This window comes from Chrysemys picta, chromosome 2 (assembly GCF_011386835.1).
Source record: "Chrysemys picta bellii isolate R12L10 chromosome 2, ASM1138683v2, whole genome shotgun sequence".
In the NCBI taxonomy this organism is placed as follows: domain Eukaryota; kingdom Metazoa; phylum Chordata; order Testudines; family Emydidae; genus Chrysemys; species Chrysemys picta.
In genome coordinates this window covers 89,938,917-89,953,078 of record NC_088792.1, presented here as the reverse complement: position 1 = coordinate 89,953,078, position 14,162 = coordinate 89,938,917, and the positions used below count along the sequence as shown (strand labels likewise).

Genomic DNA, 14,162 nt, shown 5'->3' with positions numbered 1-14,162 from the left:
AGTTAGGGCCGGGCAGGTCCGGGGGCGGTCAGGGGACAGAGAGCAGGGGCAGGGCGGATGGGGTGGCCGTCAGGGGGCGAGAAGCAGGGGGGGGTGCGATAGGAGGTAGGGGCTGGGCAATGCCTGGCTGTTTGGGGAGGTTTGGGGAGACACAGCCTCCCCTAACTGGCCCTCCATACAATTTCTGAAACCTGATGCAGCCCTCAGGCCAAAAAGTTTGCCCGCCCCATCTTAGACAGCCTTAGACAGTTCCCTCTGGGACTTAACCCGGGGATGGGGCATACCCCACTCCCCAGGCTTTAAGCCTGGTGATGGCAGTCGGAAGACTATGCCAATTAGCAACCCTCATCAAAGTTGCTTAAAGTGTTTGGAGGAAGCCCATATCAATTAAGTATCGCATTTGTAAGAGCTTCAAGCCCAGGACAAAAACGGAGCGGGACATAAGATTAAGAGCGCTCCTCATGGAGTCGGCCCTTGCGCCAGGCTCTGAGCCACCAAAATCAGACTCTGCACCGAGTATGGCAGCATCGGTGCAAAGTGCACCCCCGGCATCAGCCTCCCGGCGCCTGTCCCAGTCCCCTGTACCAGGTAAGAAGCAAAAGAAGTGCCTGGGGAGAGGCGTTCCCCGACCTCCTGTGTAGCAAAGGGAAAGTCTGGGGAGGAGTATAGACCCTTGCGAGGCAGTAAGTCTCTGGAACCCAGCCAGACACTGACATTGCCAGCTAGGCCAACCAGCCCTCCTAGGGACCCACCGCCCACCCCAGGTAGTGGCAGAGGCCCCCTGCACATGGAAGTCCTGTACACACTGGAGGCCTTCCAGGCTGCAAAAGATACTGTCTTTACTGGTGCCCCTGACGCCTTGCCAAGATGTGGCCGGCTCCAGGGGGAAGTCAGCACTGGGACCTGTACCACGGTCCCTGTTGGTGTGGCATTGCTCCCTAGCAACACGGTGGTCGATGTCAAAGTGACGATTCCCAGTGAGGCGCTTCTGACCTGGCCAGACCGATTGAAGTTCCTGGCCTTATTCGCAGGACTCTCAGCAACTGTCCCCCATGGGATGGCGCCGCTCACCCGATGGCCGATACAGGGCCACAACGGATCATTGGTTCCCAGAATGACACCGGTCTCCAGACAAAGGACCCCATTGGAGTCATGATGTGGCTGATCCCTGGTGCTGAGGCATAGATTGCCAGACACGCAGCACCAATCACCTGGGTTGAGGCAGCGCTCCTCGCCATCCCGCTCTTGGTCATTGGACTCACAGCACCGATCCCAGAGCTCTAGGTGTCAATCGCCAGATGCCCGTTGCCGATCCACTGAGCTCCGCCACCGTGTCCCGAGCAGACAGCTCCAGGACTTGGAGCTTCAGTACCACAAGCGTCATGGAAGCAAGCAGGAAGAGGACTTCAGGGCCACGTCAGCACCGCAGTTGTCCCCAAGACAAGACCATTCCTCCTCCTCCTCGGTACTGGGTCCCTCGGTACTGCGTCAGAGAGAAAGTCAGCTACTGTTTCCCGCCTGCTCCCGGATTTGGACGCAGGGTCCAAGCAAGGTGCCCACGAGCCTCCCCTAGCCATAGTTGGAGGTCACCTCTCCTCCTGCCCTCACCTCCTCACCAAATGAGGCAGTGGCGGGACTATCACAGATAGTGCCATAGGGCACACTGGGAGCTGCTAAAAAGGCAGCGAGCCTGGGGTTAGAGGCAGAGGAGTTGGCGCAACCCACTGATGGGCTGTTTGACATCTTGGTTGCGGTGGCCTCATCCAGGGTGGCATTCCCCGAGCATGATAGGGTGATAAAGCTTGTAAAAACTTTGTGGCAAACCCTATCCTCCCTCCCATCCATCTCCAAGCAGGCAGAGAGGAAGTATTATGTCCCCGCAAAGGGGTTCAAATATTTGTACTCTCACCTGGCCCCGAACTCCCTAGTGGTCTCAGCGGCCAATGAAAGAGAGATAAGGGCAACCAGGCCCAACTCACAAAAATAAGGATGGCAAGAGGCTTGACTTATTTGGGAGAAAGATTTACTCGTCTGCTAGCCTACAACTCCGAGTGGCAAACCATCAGGCCCTACTTAGGAGGTATGATTTTAATGTTTGGCAGTCAATCTCCAAATTTGAAGACTCATTACCTGAGAAGTCCAAACTAGAGTTCCTTGCCATCCTGGGTGAGGGGAAAATTGGTGGCAAAGGCTTCCCTCCAGGCTGCCTCTGATGTGGTGGATTCGGCTGCAAGATCCATGGCCATGGTAATGAGGCGGGCATTGTGATTAATGTCCTCTAGGCTGGTAACAGAGGCTCAGCTTTCACTCCAAGACCTCTCTTTTGACAGCTGGGCCCTATTCGCGGAACAAACAGACACAAAATTACGTGGGCTTAAGGACTTTAGGGCTACCCTACATTCCTTAGGCCTCTGCATGCTGGCCCCCACTAGAAAGAGGTTTAACCCAAACAACCTCCTAGATCTAGCAGTCAAGCCAGACCAGAGCCCTATCGCAAGAAGGGCAAGGCCTATAAGCACCGTCAGGGCCAACAATTCAGCTCTGCCTCCCAGTCAGGCTCTTCGCACTACCCCCAGGGTAACAAGCAGGCATTTTCAGGTTGCTCCCAAGGGTGACATCCCAGTCTACAGACAGATCCTACCCTCTTTTTGTTTTCAAACTGCCTTCCTTCCTCCCTCCCCACTTGAGCTGCAATAACAATGGACTGCTGGGTCCTCAGCATGGTGGCAGTGGGGTACATCCTACAGTTTATTTAAAACCCCTCCCTCCGATCCCCTCTTCATGGACCCTTCTCACGAGTGACTTCTCACCCAAGAGATACAAGCTCTCCTGCAAGTCGGGACCATAGAGGAAGTCCCCACTCATTGGAAAGGGAAAGACGTTTATTCCCGGTATTTTCTCATTCCAAAGGCCAAGGATGGTCTCTGCCCTATTGTGGACCTGCGAGGTGTCAACAAGTATCTCAAGAAGTTGAAGTTTCGCATGGTCTCCCTGGCCTCCATCATTCCTTCTCTGGATCCGGGAGATTGGTATGCCGTCCTTGATTTGAAGGATGCCTACGTTCACATATCAATATTCCACGGGCACAGACGTTTTCTGCATTTCACACCACCCTCTTTTCAACACTGCCCCAGGCCCAGCAGAGGCCTGAGAGCTCAGGGAGGAGGCAGGGGCTGTGTCATTGGGGAGCTTAACTGTCCTCTGCACACGGCAGCCAGAAACCCCTGGGCCTGCTGCCGAGGCTCCCCGTCCACCAAGTGATACAAGCCTCTGCAGGGAAGAGGTGGGGCCGGAGCGGAGCCGCGATGGCTGAGGGCTCCTCTCCACCCCTTTCACTGGCAGGAGTCCTCCTCAGCTGGTGGCTGGCTGGCCAAGAGGAGCCAAGTGGGTTGGGGGGTAGGGGTAGTGGGAAGGGAGAAGGCAGCCCTGGGCCCACTGGCCGAGAGGAGCAGGGCTGGGCTGGGTGGAGAGGAACCAGCGCCGCAGCCACTTGGCCGCAGCACACAAGTGGAGCACTGGGCCAGCGCACGTCACCCTCTTTGGCGAGCCACCCTCGGCAGCCATCCTGGTCGCCCACCCCAAAGGCCTGCCCTGCTGGCAGTGCCCCTTAAACCACAGCATATGTGCCCCACTCCAGAGGGCCCCAGAGCTGGTCCCCTACGCATACCACTGAGGGAAAAACTTCCAGAACCGGTGCATGTGGCAAGCACACACACCTACAATGGAATGGACATGAGCAACATATCTCGAAGAACACCAGTTACAAAAAAAGGTAACTGTCTTTTCACAGCATGTAGTGTACTAAGCACTGAGAGCAAGGATCTCTTGCATATTCTAATCCTGGGTCTGACACTTCCTCTGTGGCCTTAGTTGGGTCACTGAACCTTTCTGGTTGAGCTTTTTTATCTGGAATACTTAACTGCCTCAGAAGGTCTGGATTATTAACGTTTGTAAAGTGCAACAGCACATAAATGCTTATATTCACCAGATGCATATGGACACTTCACAAAATGGGGGCCAAAGGGCACCCACACTTGCAGGTTATTCAGACAGTTATTCATTGTAATACTTTTCTAAATGTTGGCATTATGCACGTAACCTAACACAACCAATGGGGTTCCCTTGATCAGCCAAAGGTTGATTTTAGCACAGACACCACCTCCACTCATAGATGCAAAATGAGTTGATCTGTTGGGATATCAAAGAATTCTCTCTAATTGTCCCCAGAATCCTCAGGCTAGCCCAGGGACATGATTATAGGGGCATGATTATAACAGATTGGGATCGGTTATATTTTGAGGGCATAAGAAAAATTTTAGTAGGCCCACCAAAAATGCTAAGGCCACCTCTGATCACAGTAGTACAGGGGAGTCTCATCTTCCGCGGGGGTTAGGTTATGAAGTCAGCGCATAAGGCGAAAATCGCGTATAGTCAAACGCTCATTGAGTGGAATGGCGGGCGGAATCACCCGCACTACAGGTACGGTATTTAAATTGTTGTTTTTTGTTTTGCCGAGCGCGTATAGTTAAAATTGCGTAAGTTAAATGCGCCTATGATGTGACTCTACTGTACATTACCTAGAATGTAATGACAGGCATTTCATTGCTGGATGCTTTATCTTGTCTAAATACACAATTCTTTCTTTCCTTCTTTCTTTCTTCTTTCCTTTCCTTCTTTCTATTGTTTTCCATTTTATAACATGAGGTGATAAACCTAATACTCTGTCAACACACACAAGTGTAAAAGTTAGAAAAGGGTCTTTGAGTTACAGAAGTACTTTTTGCAATATTTCTTAGAGATTGCTTTAGAAATTGTGGTTTTGTTGGGCATTAATATCTAATATGTTTACTGTGTTATTACATATTTTCTAATATAATGGTTTTCAACCTGTGGTCCACAGAACCCTGGGGGTCTGCAGACTATGCCTAAGATTTCCAAAGGGCTCCACACCTTCATTTGAAATATTTTAGGGGTCCACAAATGAAAAAAAGGTTGAAAAACACTGTTCTAATACAAATACCTCATGAGCTGAAATTGAAATTTTTACACTAATTCACATATTACCTTCAATATGTATTGGTTAACTTTCTAAGTGTCCTGGGCCAAAAATAACCCCTAAATCTTGCAGTGTGACTGTTCTAAAAAAGATATGGAACACTTATCCATAGTCTGAGATACTATGTCCTAGAGTTTCCATGTTTTGAAAGCAGAATACATAAATAATACACCTTTTCAAAGGAACGTGCTCTTTCTTCCTGATCATCCTGTTTTGTATTCCGTTTGCTGCATACCCGACCACCGACTTGGGATGTATTACATTTCCCCAAACATATTACAACCAAAATACACTTGTTTTGCACTGGTACAGATGTTATTCTCAACTTTCTATAGCTAGCATCCAATACATTGCAAACATTTTGATATTGGACAATTGTTATGTTTATACCTTTTTCTGTTGTTATGGTGAATGAGGCTGCAAGGGTAAGTCAGAGGCTAGGAAATGTAAAAGTCAGTGTTTTAACCTGTTTTCTAATATCTTGCATAAATGCTGTATTTTAATTAAATTTCATTAATTTTGTGGCATTGAACTTTTTTAATGTATTGCATTTGTCATAATTTATAAGCATTAACATAAAAAGGGGTTACATTAATTTATACCTAGGCCTGTGGTTCCGGGCTCATCTTTAATAGCCAAATAACTTTTCAGTCCATAGAGAAAAGAATTTTTAAACAAGGTCACGTCCAAGTGATACTTGACAATCTCTGCTGAAGAGCTATCATGAAGGTATTTTTTTCTCTAGAAAGAATATTACATCCAAATTATGTGGAAATTGCTATCATGGAAATGCACAGATACAGCTGATACATTATCAAAAAGTTATTTTATATATTGCCTGCTCCATATAACATTCGTGTATAAATAAAGCTAGTTACAATATCCTTGTGTGATTGAAAGAGGAAGGTGTCATATTAGCCTAAGATGTCATCTATGTTTTTAAACTCTCATCCTTACAGACTCTTTGGTTGATTTTTTTTACTATTTAGTTTCCTTTATCTGTTTTTTGTTTCCTTTACTAGTCTGTCTTTTTCCTCTTTTATTCTTTTCCTCCTCCCGTTTACTACAGGAGAATCAACGCATGCAGCAGAAAATAGACTCCATAACCAGAGAGGTGTTTGACCTCCAGGAGACAATTAATTGGAAAGATAAAAAAATTGGGGTATGAAACTAATACGGGGGGAAAGGGATCATTGATTTAGAAATAGACTGGTATTGTTAGAGGATTCTGGACAGTCCAAAGAAATGAAGGCCATGTATATTTTAGCCAATTAAACACAGTTGCAATCTGATATTTGTAACATAGGCGCCCCCGCTGGAACAAAGAAATGAGCTTCACTTCATATTACTGAATTTCACTTACATATACAGTAAGTGAAAGGGATAAAATACAATTTTATCCTTCTAAGAAATTGGTTAAGAACGTAGGCTTGGCCATACTAAGATAAAACCATAGGAGCCATCTACTCAGTCGTCATACATCTAGCAGGAGCCAGTGCCTAATACTTCAAGCAGAAAATGAAAAATACATAACCCACCTATTCAGTTCTGAAAATATGGCTTACTACACTCATTTTGGATGTTGAATTTACTGCATTATATATGCATTAAGCAACTTGTTATACATTTTCTATTAAGAAAGGAGAAATCTAAGCGCTCATAACACTTAAGCACATAAGACTTCAGTTTGTCATGCATACAGTCCCTTAACTTTTAAGAATTTTTTTTTTACCTGTAGCCAGGGCTTGAAAAATCTACCTGTTCATGGCAAATATGAAACTTGCCTATGTGAATGTAGAGACCAGTGACATCAACGTCTACAGAATCTAAACCATAACTTTTTTAAAAACAGAGTTTTTAGCCTTTATGTCTCAAAATTGAAGTCCAATCCCACCCTGCCACTGTAAAGGAGAATGAACCTTTTTCCTCTCTGTTTGCCTCCCCTATGATCCTATAGCACTTTATTTTCCATGACTTCATCTTTGTCTCAGCTTTCATTTTTTGTCATCTTCCCCGGTGATAAGCTCTAGTGGATTTGTCAAGACTGGTCTATTTTCACTGTATCCCATCTTAAGTCTCCTTTGAGCAGCTGTACAATGCACTATATTTTGTAAGTTATTAGAATTTTATTCTGGTTCTAAGAAGTTGTTTGCAAGGCTGATGCAAACCAGAAATCTGGTTCACAAGCAGGATAGAAACAGCATGTCAGGTTCAAGTCTATTTTTCAAAGTGCTCTCAAATTCACAGGCACATTCAAATAAGATTGAAACTCAATATGTCAGTTTGAGGGCTGAGGTACAATTTATCTAGTCATTTATTCAGGGTCTCCTGAGATACATCCCTCCCCTCTCCCCCTCCTCCCTCCATTTTCCCCCCTCCCCCATGAATTGCTTTTATTATTCAAAGTGCTCCAAAGTGCACCTGCTATGCCATATCAGGGTCTGGGATAGACTTTGTGGGGCAAATTTGGGGATATTTGGTCAAGGGAATTCTGAAGCAAAGTTTCCTCCTCCCAAGTAACCTGCTTTTAATTAATAAATTTCTCTACAATGCACTTGCAGAGCTCAGCTGTCTTGGAAAATATTTTGACAGTAAGAGGGGCTGTGGAAGAAGTAGTTTTGCAAATTTGGTGGTATATGGTTGGGGGGGGCGGGAGGTGAGTGAAATACAACCAACCCTACCTCTGTTACTAAAGCTTTTGGTAGTGAATATTCCCAGTTTTTAATGCCAACCCCGTGGGGTGGCGGGGAGGCAGAGTTATGGTTGTGTGCCTGTGTTGTGTGAGAAATGTAACAGAACTCTTTTTCAATATTTGTGTGGTGTGTGTGGTTTTGGGTTTTTTTTTTTTGCGATGCTAACCACCTTATACCATGTGTGCAGGGAAACCTTAACTCTGAATTTCCTGTTTTTGTCAATGATTTGGGTTTTGGGAATTAAACTCCCATGTTCTGTAAAGTCACAAGGAGTCCTGGGAAGTGCAGAGTGCCTACAAGCCTAACTCCATGTTTAAGGACTCTTTTGCACGTGAATAACTAAATTGAGATATGTAACAATATATGTTTAAAAATATATTAAATAGAAATTTGATAATTTTACACTTTAGTAGCATACACAATAAACATTGTTTATTCCTTTAAAATGCAAAGATTGCACCTTTGAGTACATGCAGTGGCACTTGGCACTCTGGCTAGTAGGCATCAGGTAAACTTTTCAAGCCCTAATTAAAGCACTCACAGAGTTTAAAAAATAAGGGGCTTGACTTTAAGTTTATAATTTTAGTTGTAGAAATCTAGTGTGCCTGAGGAAACAGTAGATAAATAATAAAATGATTTTTTTTTAAATATCCTATATCCATCAGAGGGTAGCTTCTAGACCACTCCTATATTTTTAGTATACATTGGTTAAGATTAATTTTTCCATCTATGAAATCCAGTTCAACTGCATGTTTCATTTATTCCAGTTGAAATAAATAAATGAACAGAATAGTGCATTATAAAATATTATTCTTTCCCTAGAAACTATAAATAATAATTAAAATACAATATACAGTAGAACATCAGAGTTAAACTGACCGGTCAACCACACACCTCATTTGGAACCAGAAGTACACAGATCAGGCAGCAGCGAAGACCCCCCAAAAATAAAATAAATACAGTACTGTGTTAAACATAAACTACTATCCGGAAGAAAAATACTGCTTTCCCTTTATTTTTTAGTAAAGTTTCAAAGCTGTATTAAGTCAGTGTTCAGTTGTAAACTTTTGAAAGAACAACCATAACGTTCTGTTCAGAGTTATGAAAGACACTCGTAACTTTGAGGTTCTATTGTAGTAAATTTGAGAAGTGGAGAAAATACAATTTGAAGCTATTTACCTTCATTTCTTCCTCTATATCAGTCTGTTCCTAAAGATTCATGCATGACAAAACATTTGTTAGATGAGTTTTCTTGGCAAATGTGTGTTGTTTATTTGGGATTATTTATAATGCAGTTGTCGCATATTCAGGATTATTTATAGTGCATGTAGTAATTAACTTAAATAGAATATTGGAGTGCTGCCTAATTGGCTGAGAATGTCTGGCTTAACTCTGGGTAACATAGCTCTATGAGATTGTTGTGTTTTCTGTTGTGACCCCTTTTGTGCTAATGTAGTGTCGTTAGTTTTGTGTTTCTAAAAATGTTTGTTAGTAACCAAATGGCTAAAATATTTATGCAAGTAACAGAGAAGCAGATAAGTAAAAATGGATAAAAGGAACTAAAATATACAGATCTTGATTGTAAGATTTCTACTCTATGCACCTGTACAAGTCAGAGTAGTTAGTGTAATGGATGTGATATTCTACGGTTTCTACTAATTAAATCCCCGAGCATTCTGGCCTGTGAGAAGGATGTGGAATCTTGACTGTTCAGTAGTAGTGTGATGGCCTGTTTAGTGGTAGTATGCAATTTTTAGTAAATAAATGTATATTTGGACTGAAATAGATGTTTCTCTTAAAGCCAGAGGCAGGTATTTATTAAACTTAACCAAAGTGTTTGTCAAAATACCTTATCGCTAAGCTGTTCCCACTCTGAGGGTTTTCTAGGATAGTTCAGCTAGACACAAATACTATGCAGAAAAGACCATGCAGAGATTGCCTTAAAATGGACACATTTGGAAGAACTGTATTCATTTTGGTAAACAGTGTAATTAATCAAATGATTGGATTGCATAGAGTCTGCTGAGCCTACTGTAGGTAGATTGTTTCATGACAAGCATGCAGCACTGAGGCAAACATATGACTGTAAAAGGTAGCTATTGAAGTTGTACAAATTATTTTATATCCCCCTTCTCCTTTCTTTACTTTTATTCAGCTGCTTGCCTTATTTGTATAAGATCTCTCTACTGCCTATCACATTGCTCTCTCTCTCTGTGCCATTCTTTTTCTTGCTATCTGCCTGTACCCAGGCCCTAGAAAGACAGAAAGAGTACTTTGATTCCATTAAGCATGAGCGAGATGAGCTCAGAGATGAGTTGGCTGACCTGAAGGAAACAATGAAGACAGGACAGGTATGTCAGTAGCAGTAGTATACAATAATACACATACAGAAATGGGGGTTCAACCATCGTAAACACAAAACAGAAAGCAGTATGTTACTACTCCAATACATCCAAATAAAGGTTTGACTCTGGTAATGACATAAGTAATACTGCTTGGTCCAAATATGGACCAAAACCCCCAATCCTCTCATAAGTTAAATGGAACATTTCAGTTTGGTGCAACTGTTTCAGTCAAGTTGAAAACCCTTCAGAAAATGTAAAATGTAATTGGATAGAAAAGGTTTCTTTTGTATGAGTGAAATTCCTTTAATTTTTTCAGAAACACGGGTTAGTTATAATCCCAGATGGTACTCCAAATGGTGATGTAAACCATGAACCAGTGGTTGGTACAATAGCAGTTGTATCGCAGGAAGCTGCTCAAGTCTTGGAATCTGCAGGAGAAGGACCACTAGGTAAAAATATACTAAATACATGTCTTTTAAAGATTTTACTGGATTTTTGTTTCCCCCAGCATTCACATCCAAAATTGTGACTTTAGAGCTATACACAGATATTTCCGTTACTTATGAAATATGTGCCACTGCCAAGCTGAATGCCCCATCTTTGTTTAACTAACCTAACAGCATATTAGTTGACTATAAAAAAAAAAATATGCAGGTGCGATGAGGACATCTGCAGTTGGTTAATTCTCATGTTCCAGTCTCCATTTTATTGTTTTTGAGGTAACTTTAGAGCGAGCTAAGAAAACTAGGAAATAATTGGATAAAAATGCAAGATTAGTAAAGTGTTTTAACACATTTTCTTTGTTATGAAATAAATGTTTCTTTAAAAACATGAACTATTTAAAGAGCCCATTTGTGAAAAGTCAAATGTACAAGAAATAGGACTATATATTGTGTCCTGTCATGTCCTTTTAAATATTTTTTATGCTGTATTCATGCAAATTGATTGTATCTCTTAATTGCTTAGAATAGATAGGTTTGCTCTAGTTCCAGTTAGCACAGTCAAACAACTACTGTATGTGGACAAAGTTAGGGTTCTGTTCCCAGGCTCCTGGTTAATTTTGTTTTCCTAGCTAAACTTCACAAATTGTTATACATTTTAAATGGAAGGCTACATGTTTTTTGTTTTAAACCATTTATTTAATAAATAGTCCTGATATTGCCCAGTCATGTTAAAATGGACAGAAAGAATTGTTAATACTCTTATTTGGTACTTCTCACACACTGTTGCTTTGTTTACATTATTTTTAAAATAATTCTCTAAGAAACTGAGAACTTGCCAGACCTGTTCTAATTTTATTACTGACTGAGTGGGAGGGTATGTTCTAGTGGTTAATGATCTTCTGGATGAGTTAATTTATTTTAGCTTCAGTTTAGGCCATTAACCAAGCTACTGTTTGTATTCTAGTAACACAGCATGATAGGTACTCTACAAACATAGGGAGGCACAGTCCCTTCCCTGAAGAGCTTGCAATCTGAAAGATAAGACAGAAATAAAGGGTTGGGGAAAGGAGTACACATACAGGTAAAATGGTTATAGTAGTAACTAGCCATGTCTTGAGTATTTTTACTAAAGTGAGTATTTTTAGGAAGTGGGAGATGGTTTTGTTTTATTAAATGTATAAAGTGTCCCCAGTTGTCCCTCAGCCATTCATTAACTACCAGGAATTGTCTGTCTCAGATGTCTTTATTGCTGCTAAACTTTTTATATATTAAAAAGTAAAGAAAATAATTACCTTTTTATATGTTACAAAGATATATTTGAACTACATGTTGCTGTGAATATAGTGATGTGTTTGAAATATTGATGTTTGCTACCATTTAGGCAAGTATAATAAACCATAAGAACTCAAATAATCATTTTCAGTGTCATTAAATTCACAGCTTTTGCTAAGTTTAAAAAATATTTTTATTTTTAAGCTTAATGAAAATAAAATAAACATTAAATTTTTGGTTTTAAAGCCATCTGTTTTTTAATTGAAATCTTCCTTGGTTCTTTTAGATGTTCGGCTACGAAAACTGGCTGGGGAAAAGGAGGAATTATTGTCACAGGTAGAGATGTGTTTGCTTGTTTTTCATAAATATTCTGTAAAGGGATAGGTTAGGTTTAAAAAAGTGCCCCTGAAAAACATGTTAGTACATTAATAATAAATAAAAAGCTACTAAACCTGTATGTAAAATAAACTAAACCAAAATATTAGCTTTAATAAAACTTCCAACTTTGTTGATGGTCAGCCAAAAACTACTAAGCTCCTCCCATTGGTGCCCTGAACAGCATGAACTTGGTCTTATGCAATAGCTAGAGTGGTGGATTCTTCAAGCTGTCTCCCTTATGGTTGTTCTGAGTGATCCTAATTGGAAGTATATATGGATCTTTGTGAAGGTGCTTCCTACCTCTCCTTTTTTATACTAACATTGTGCTGTATGATTGACTCATTTGCATCTTACCATTACAGCTTTTTTATAAAAGCAAGAAGAAGTTACTAAAATCTTACAAGGTTTGTGAGTCATTTTTGAACAGTACCAGTATGGCTGACTTGAGAGAGAGCAGAAGCCAGGGTCGTTATGTGCTCTGAGAGATCTGTCCAGGACAAGAGTACTCAAACTTTTCCATACTATAGAGTCTCTCATAGATAATCTGTCCTCCCATGTTGTGATTCTTCCAATTTATCGTCACAATATTCCTGTGATAACTACAGTTAGTTTAAAGGGAAAATATTATGAATATTAGCTTTTAATGCAGTTTAGCAACTAGAAAAGAGGAGGTAGTAGTTGGTGACTAGCAAGTGACCAGTGGCCCACCAGCAGGTGTTCCTTAGACTACTAATCCACAGACCACAATTTGTGAACTTGTGGTCTAAGGCAAGGCACGGAGTATAGCTGCACAGGACACAGATCTAGCCATTCTTATCAGCCATTGTTTTCATTGAGAGTGTACCAGATACCTTATTTTTAATATTCAGATGAATATCAAATAACGATGTTTTGGGCTCAAGCCAAAATAGAAGCCAAATACTGGCTAGACCATAAAAATACAATCACTTTTTAGAGCATGGTAGTTGTAAAAATCATTCTATTTTGAGGTGGCTTATGTAAACTCCTGTTTGAGATTCAAACTCCCTACACCATTCCACTCAGCTATGGAGGAATTTTCCAATAGTGTAGCGCGAAGATAAGAGCTCCTACCTTCTTTACCAGCCCCCAACTATAGGGGTCATGGCTGGGCACTTCTTACATACTGATGAGGCCTGATTTCTGGAAATACCTGTAGGAACTGCTGACATGTAACACAAAGTTAAGCTGCTTTTGAGACTACTCTAACTCTGCACAGGTGACCAGTTTGGCAGCCATCACTTCAGGGAATGAGGGACAGAGATACATCATAATGCTGGCTTTGCCCTGGTATGCCTTTGCACATCTTGGGATCTGAGCCATAGTTTTTGTAAACTTTTAGAAATGTAAAATATACATGAAATATTCCATACACAGAGCTCAATTGGCACCTCATGCTGAGAATCATAATGAAGGGAAAAATGTTTTGTGGTCACAATATAACTTCTAGTAGATTACTCTTCATAATATGACATTTTAATTTCAGATTAGGAAACTGAAGCTGCAACTGGAAGAGGAACGACAGAAAAACGCTAAAAATGATGGCACAAATCCAGATATAATAGGATTAGAGAATGGTTCTGATTTGCAGTTAATTGAAATGCAGAGTAAGTATACATTTATTTTTTTATATATATTTATATGTATGTATATGTGTGTGTGTGTACACACATACACACACACATATATATATATATATATATATATATATATATATATATATATATATATATATATATATATATATATATATACATACACACACACGATTTTAAATTTATTTTTTGTTGGCAAACTTCCTCTCAGTGCATTCCTCAATATACAATAGTTAATGAAAGGTCTGTGTTTGCTTCTGGAGCTTAATAAAATTTCTGGCAAGTTAATTTTTCTTAGTTGACAACTTTGCCTAACTTTGATATAAATATTTGCCAAATTTCATTATTAGATAGAATTTCAC

The 14,162-nt window shown here is 41.1% G+C and overlaps 1 protein-coding gene across 41 annotated transcripts in view; it reads left to right on the top strand.

The window, feature by feature from the left end:
• LRRFIP2 (LRR binding FLII interacting protein 2) overlaps positions 1-14,162 on the top strand; it is a 129,543-nt gene that overhangs the window by 100,866 nt on the left and 14,515 nt on the right. For 37 of the 41 annotated variants that reach the window (XM_065583710.1, XM_065583706.1, XM_065583719.1 and 34 more), the window contains 5 exons: positions 6,126-6,218; positions 9,999-10,100; positions 10,411-10,543; positions 12,096-12,145; positions 13,692-13,812. In XM_065583710.1, the coding sequence (XP_065439782.1) occupies positions 6,126-6,218; positions 9,999-10,100; positions 10,411-10,543; positions 12,096-12,145; positions 13,692-13,812 (499 nt within the window). The remainder of the gene's footprint in view (positions 1-6,125; positions 6,219-9,998; positions 10,101-10,410; positions 10,544-12,095; positions 12,146-13,691; positions 13,813-14,162) is intronic. The other 4 variants (XM_008171198.4, XM_065583713.1, XM_065583709.1 and 1 more) reach the window with 1 other exon arrangement.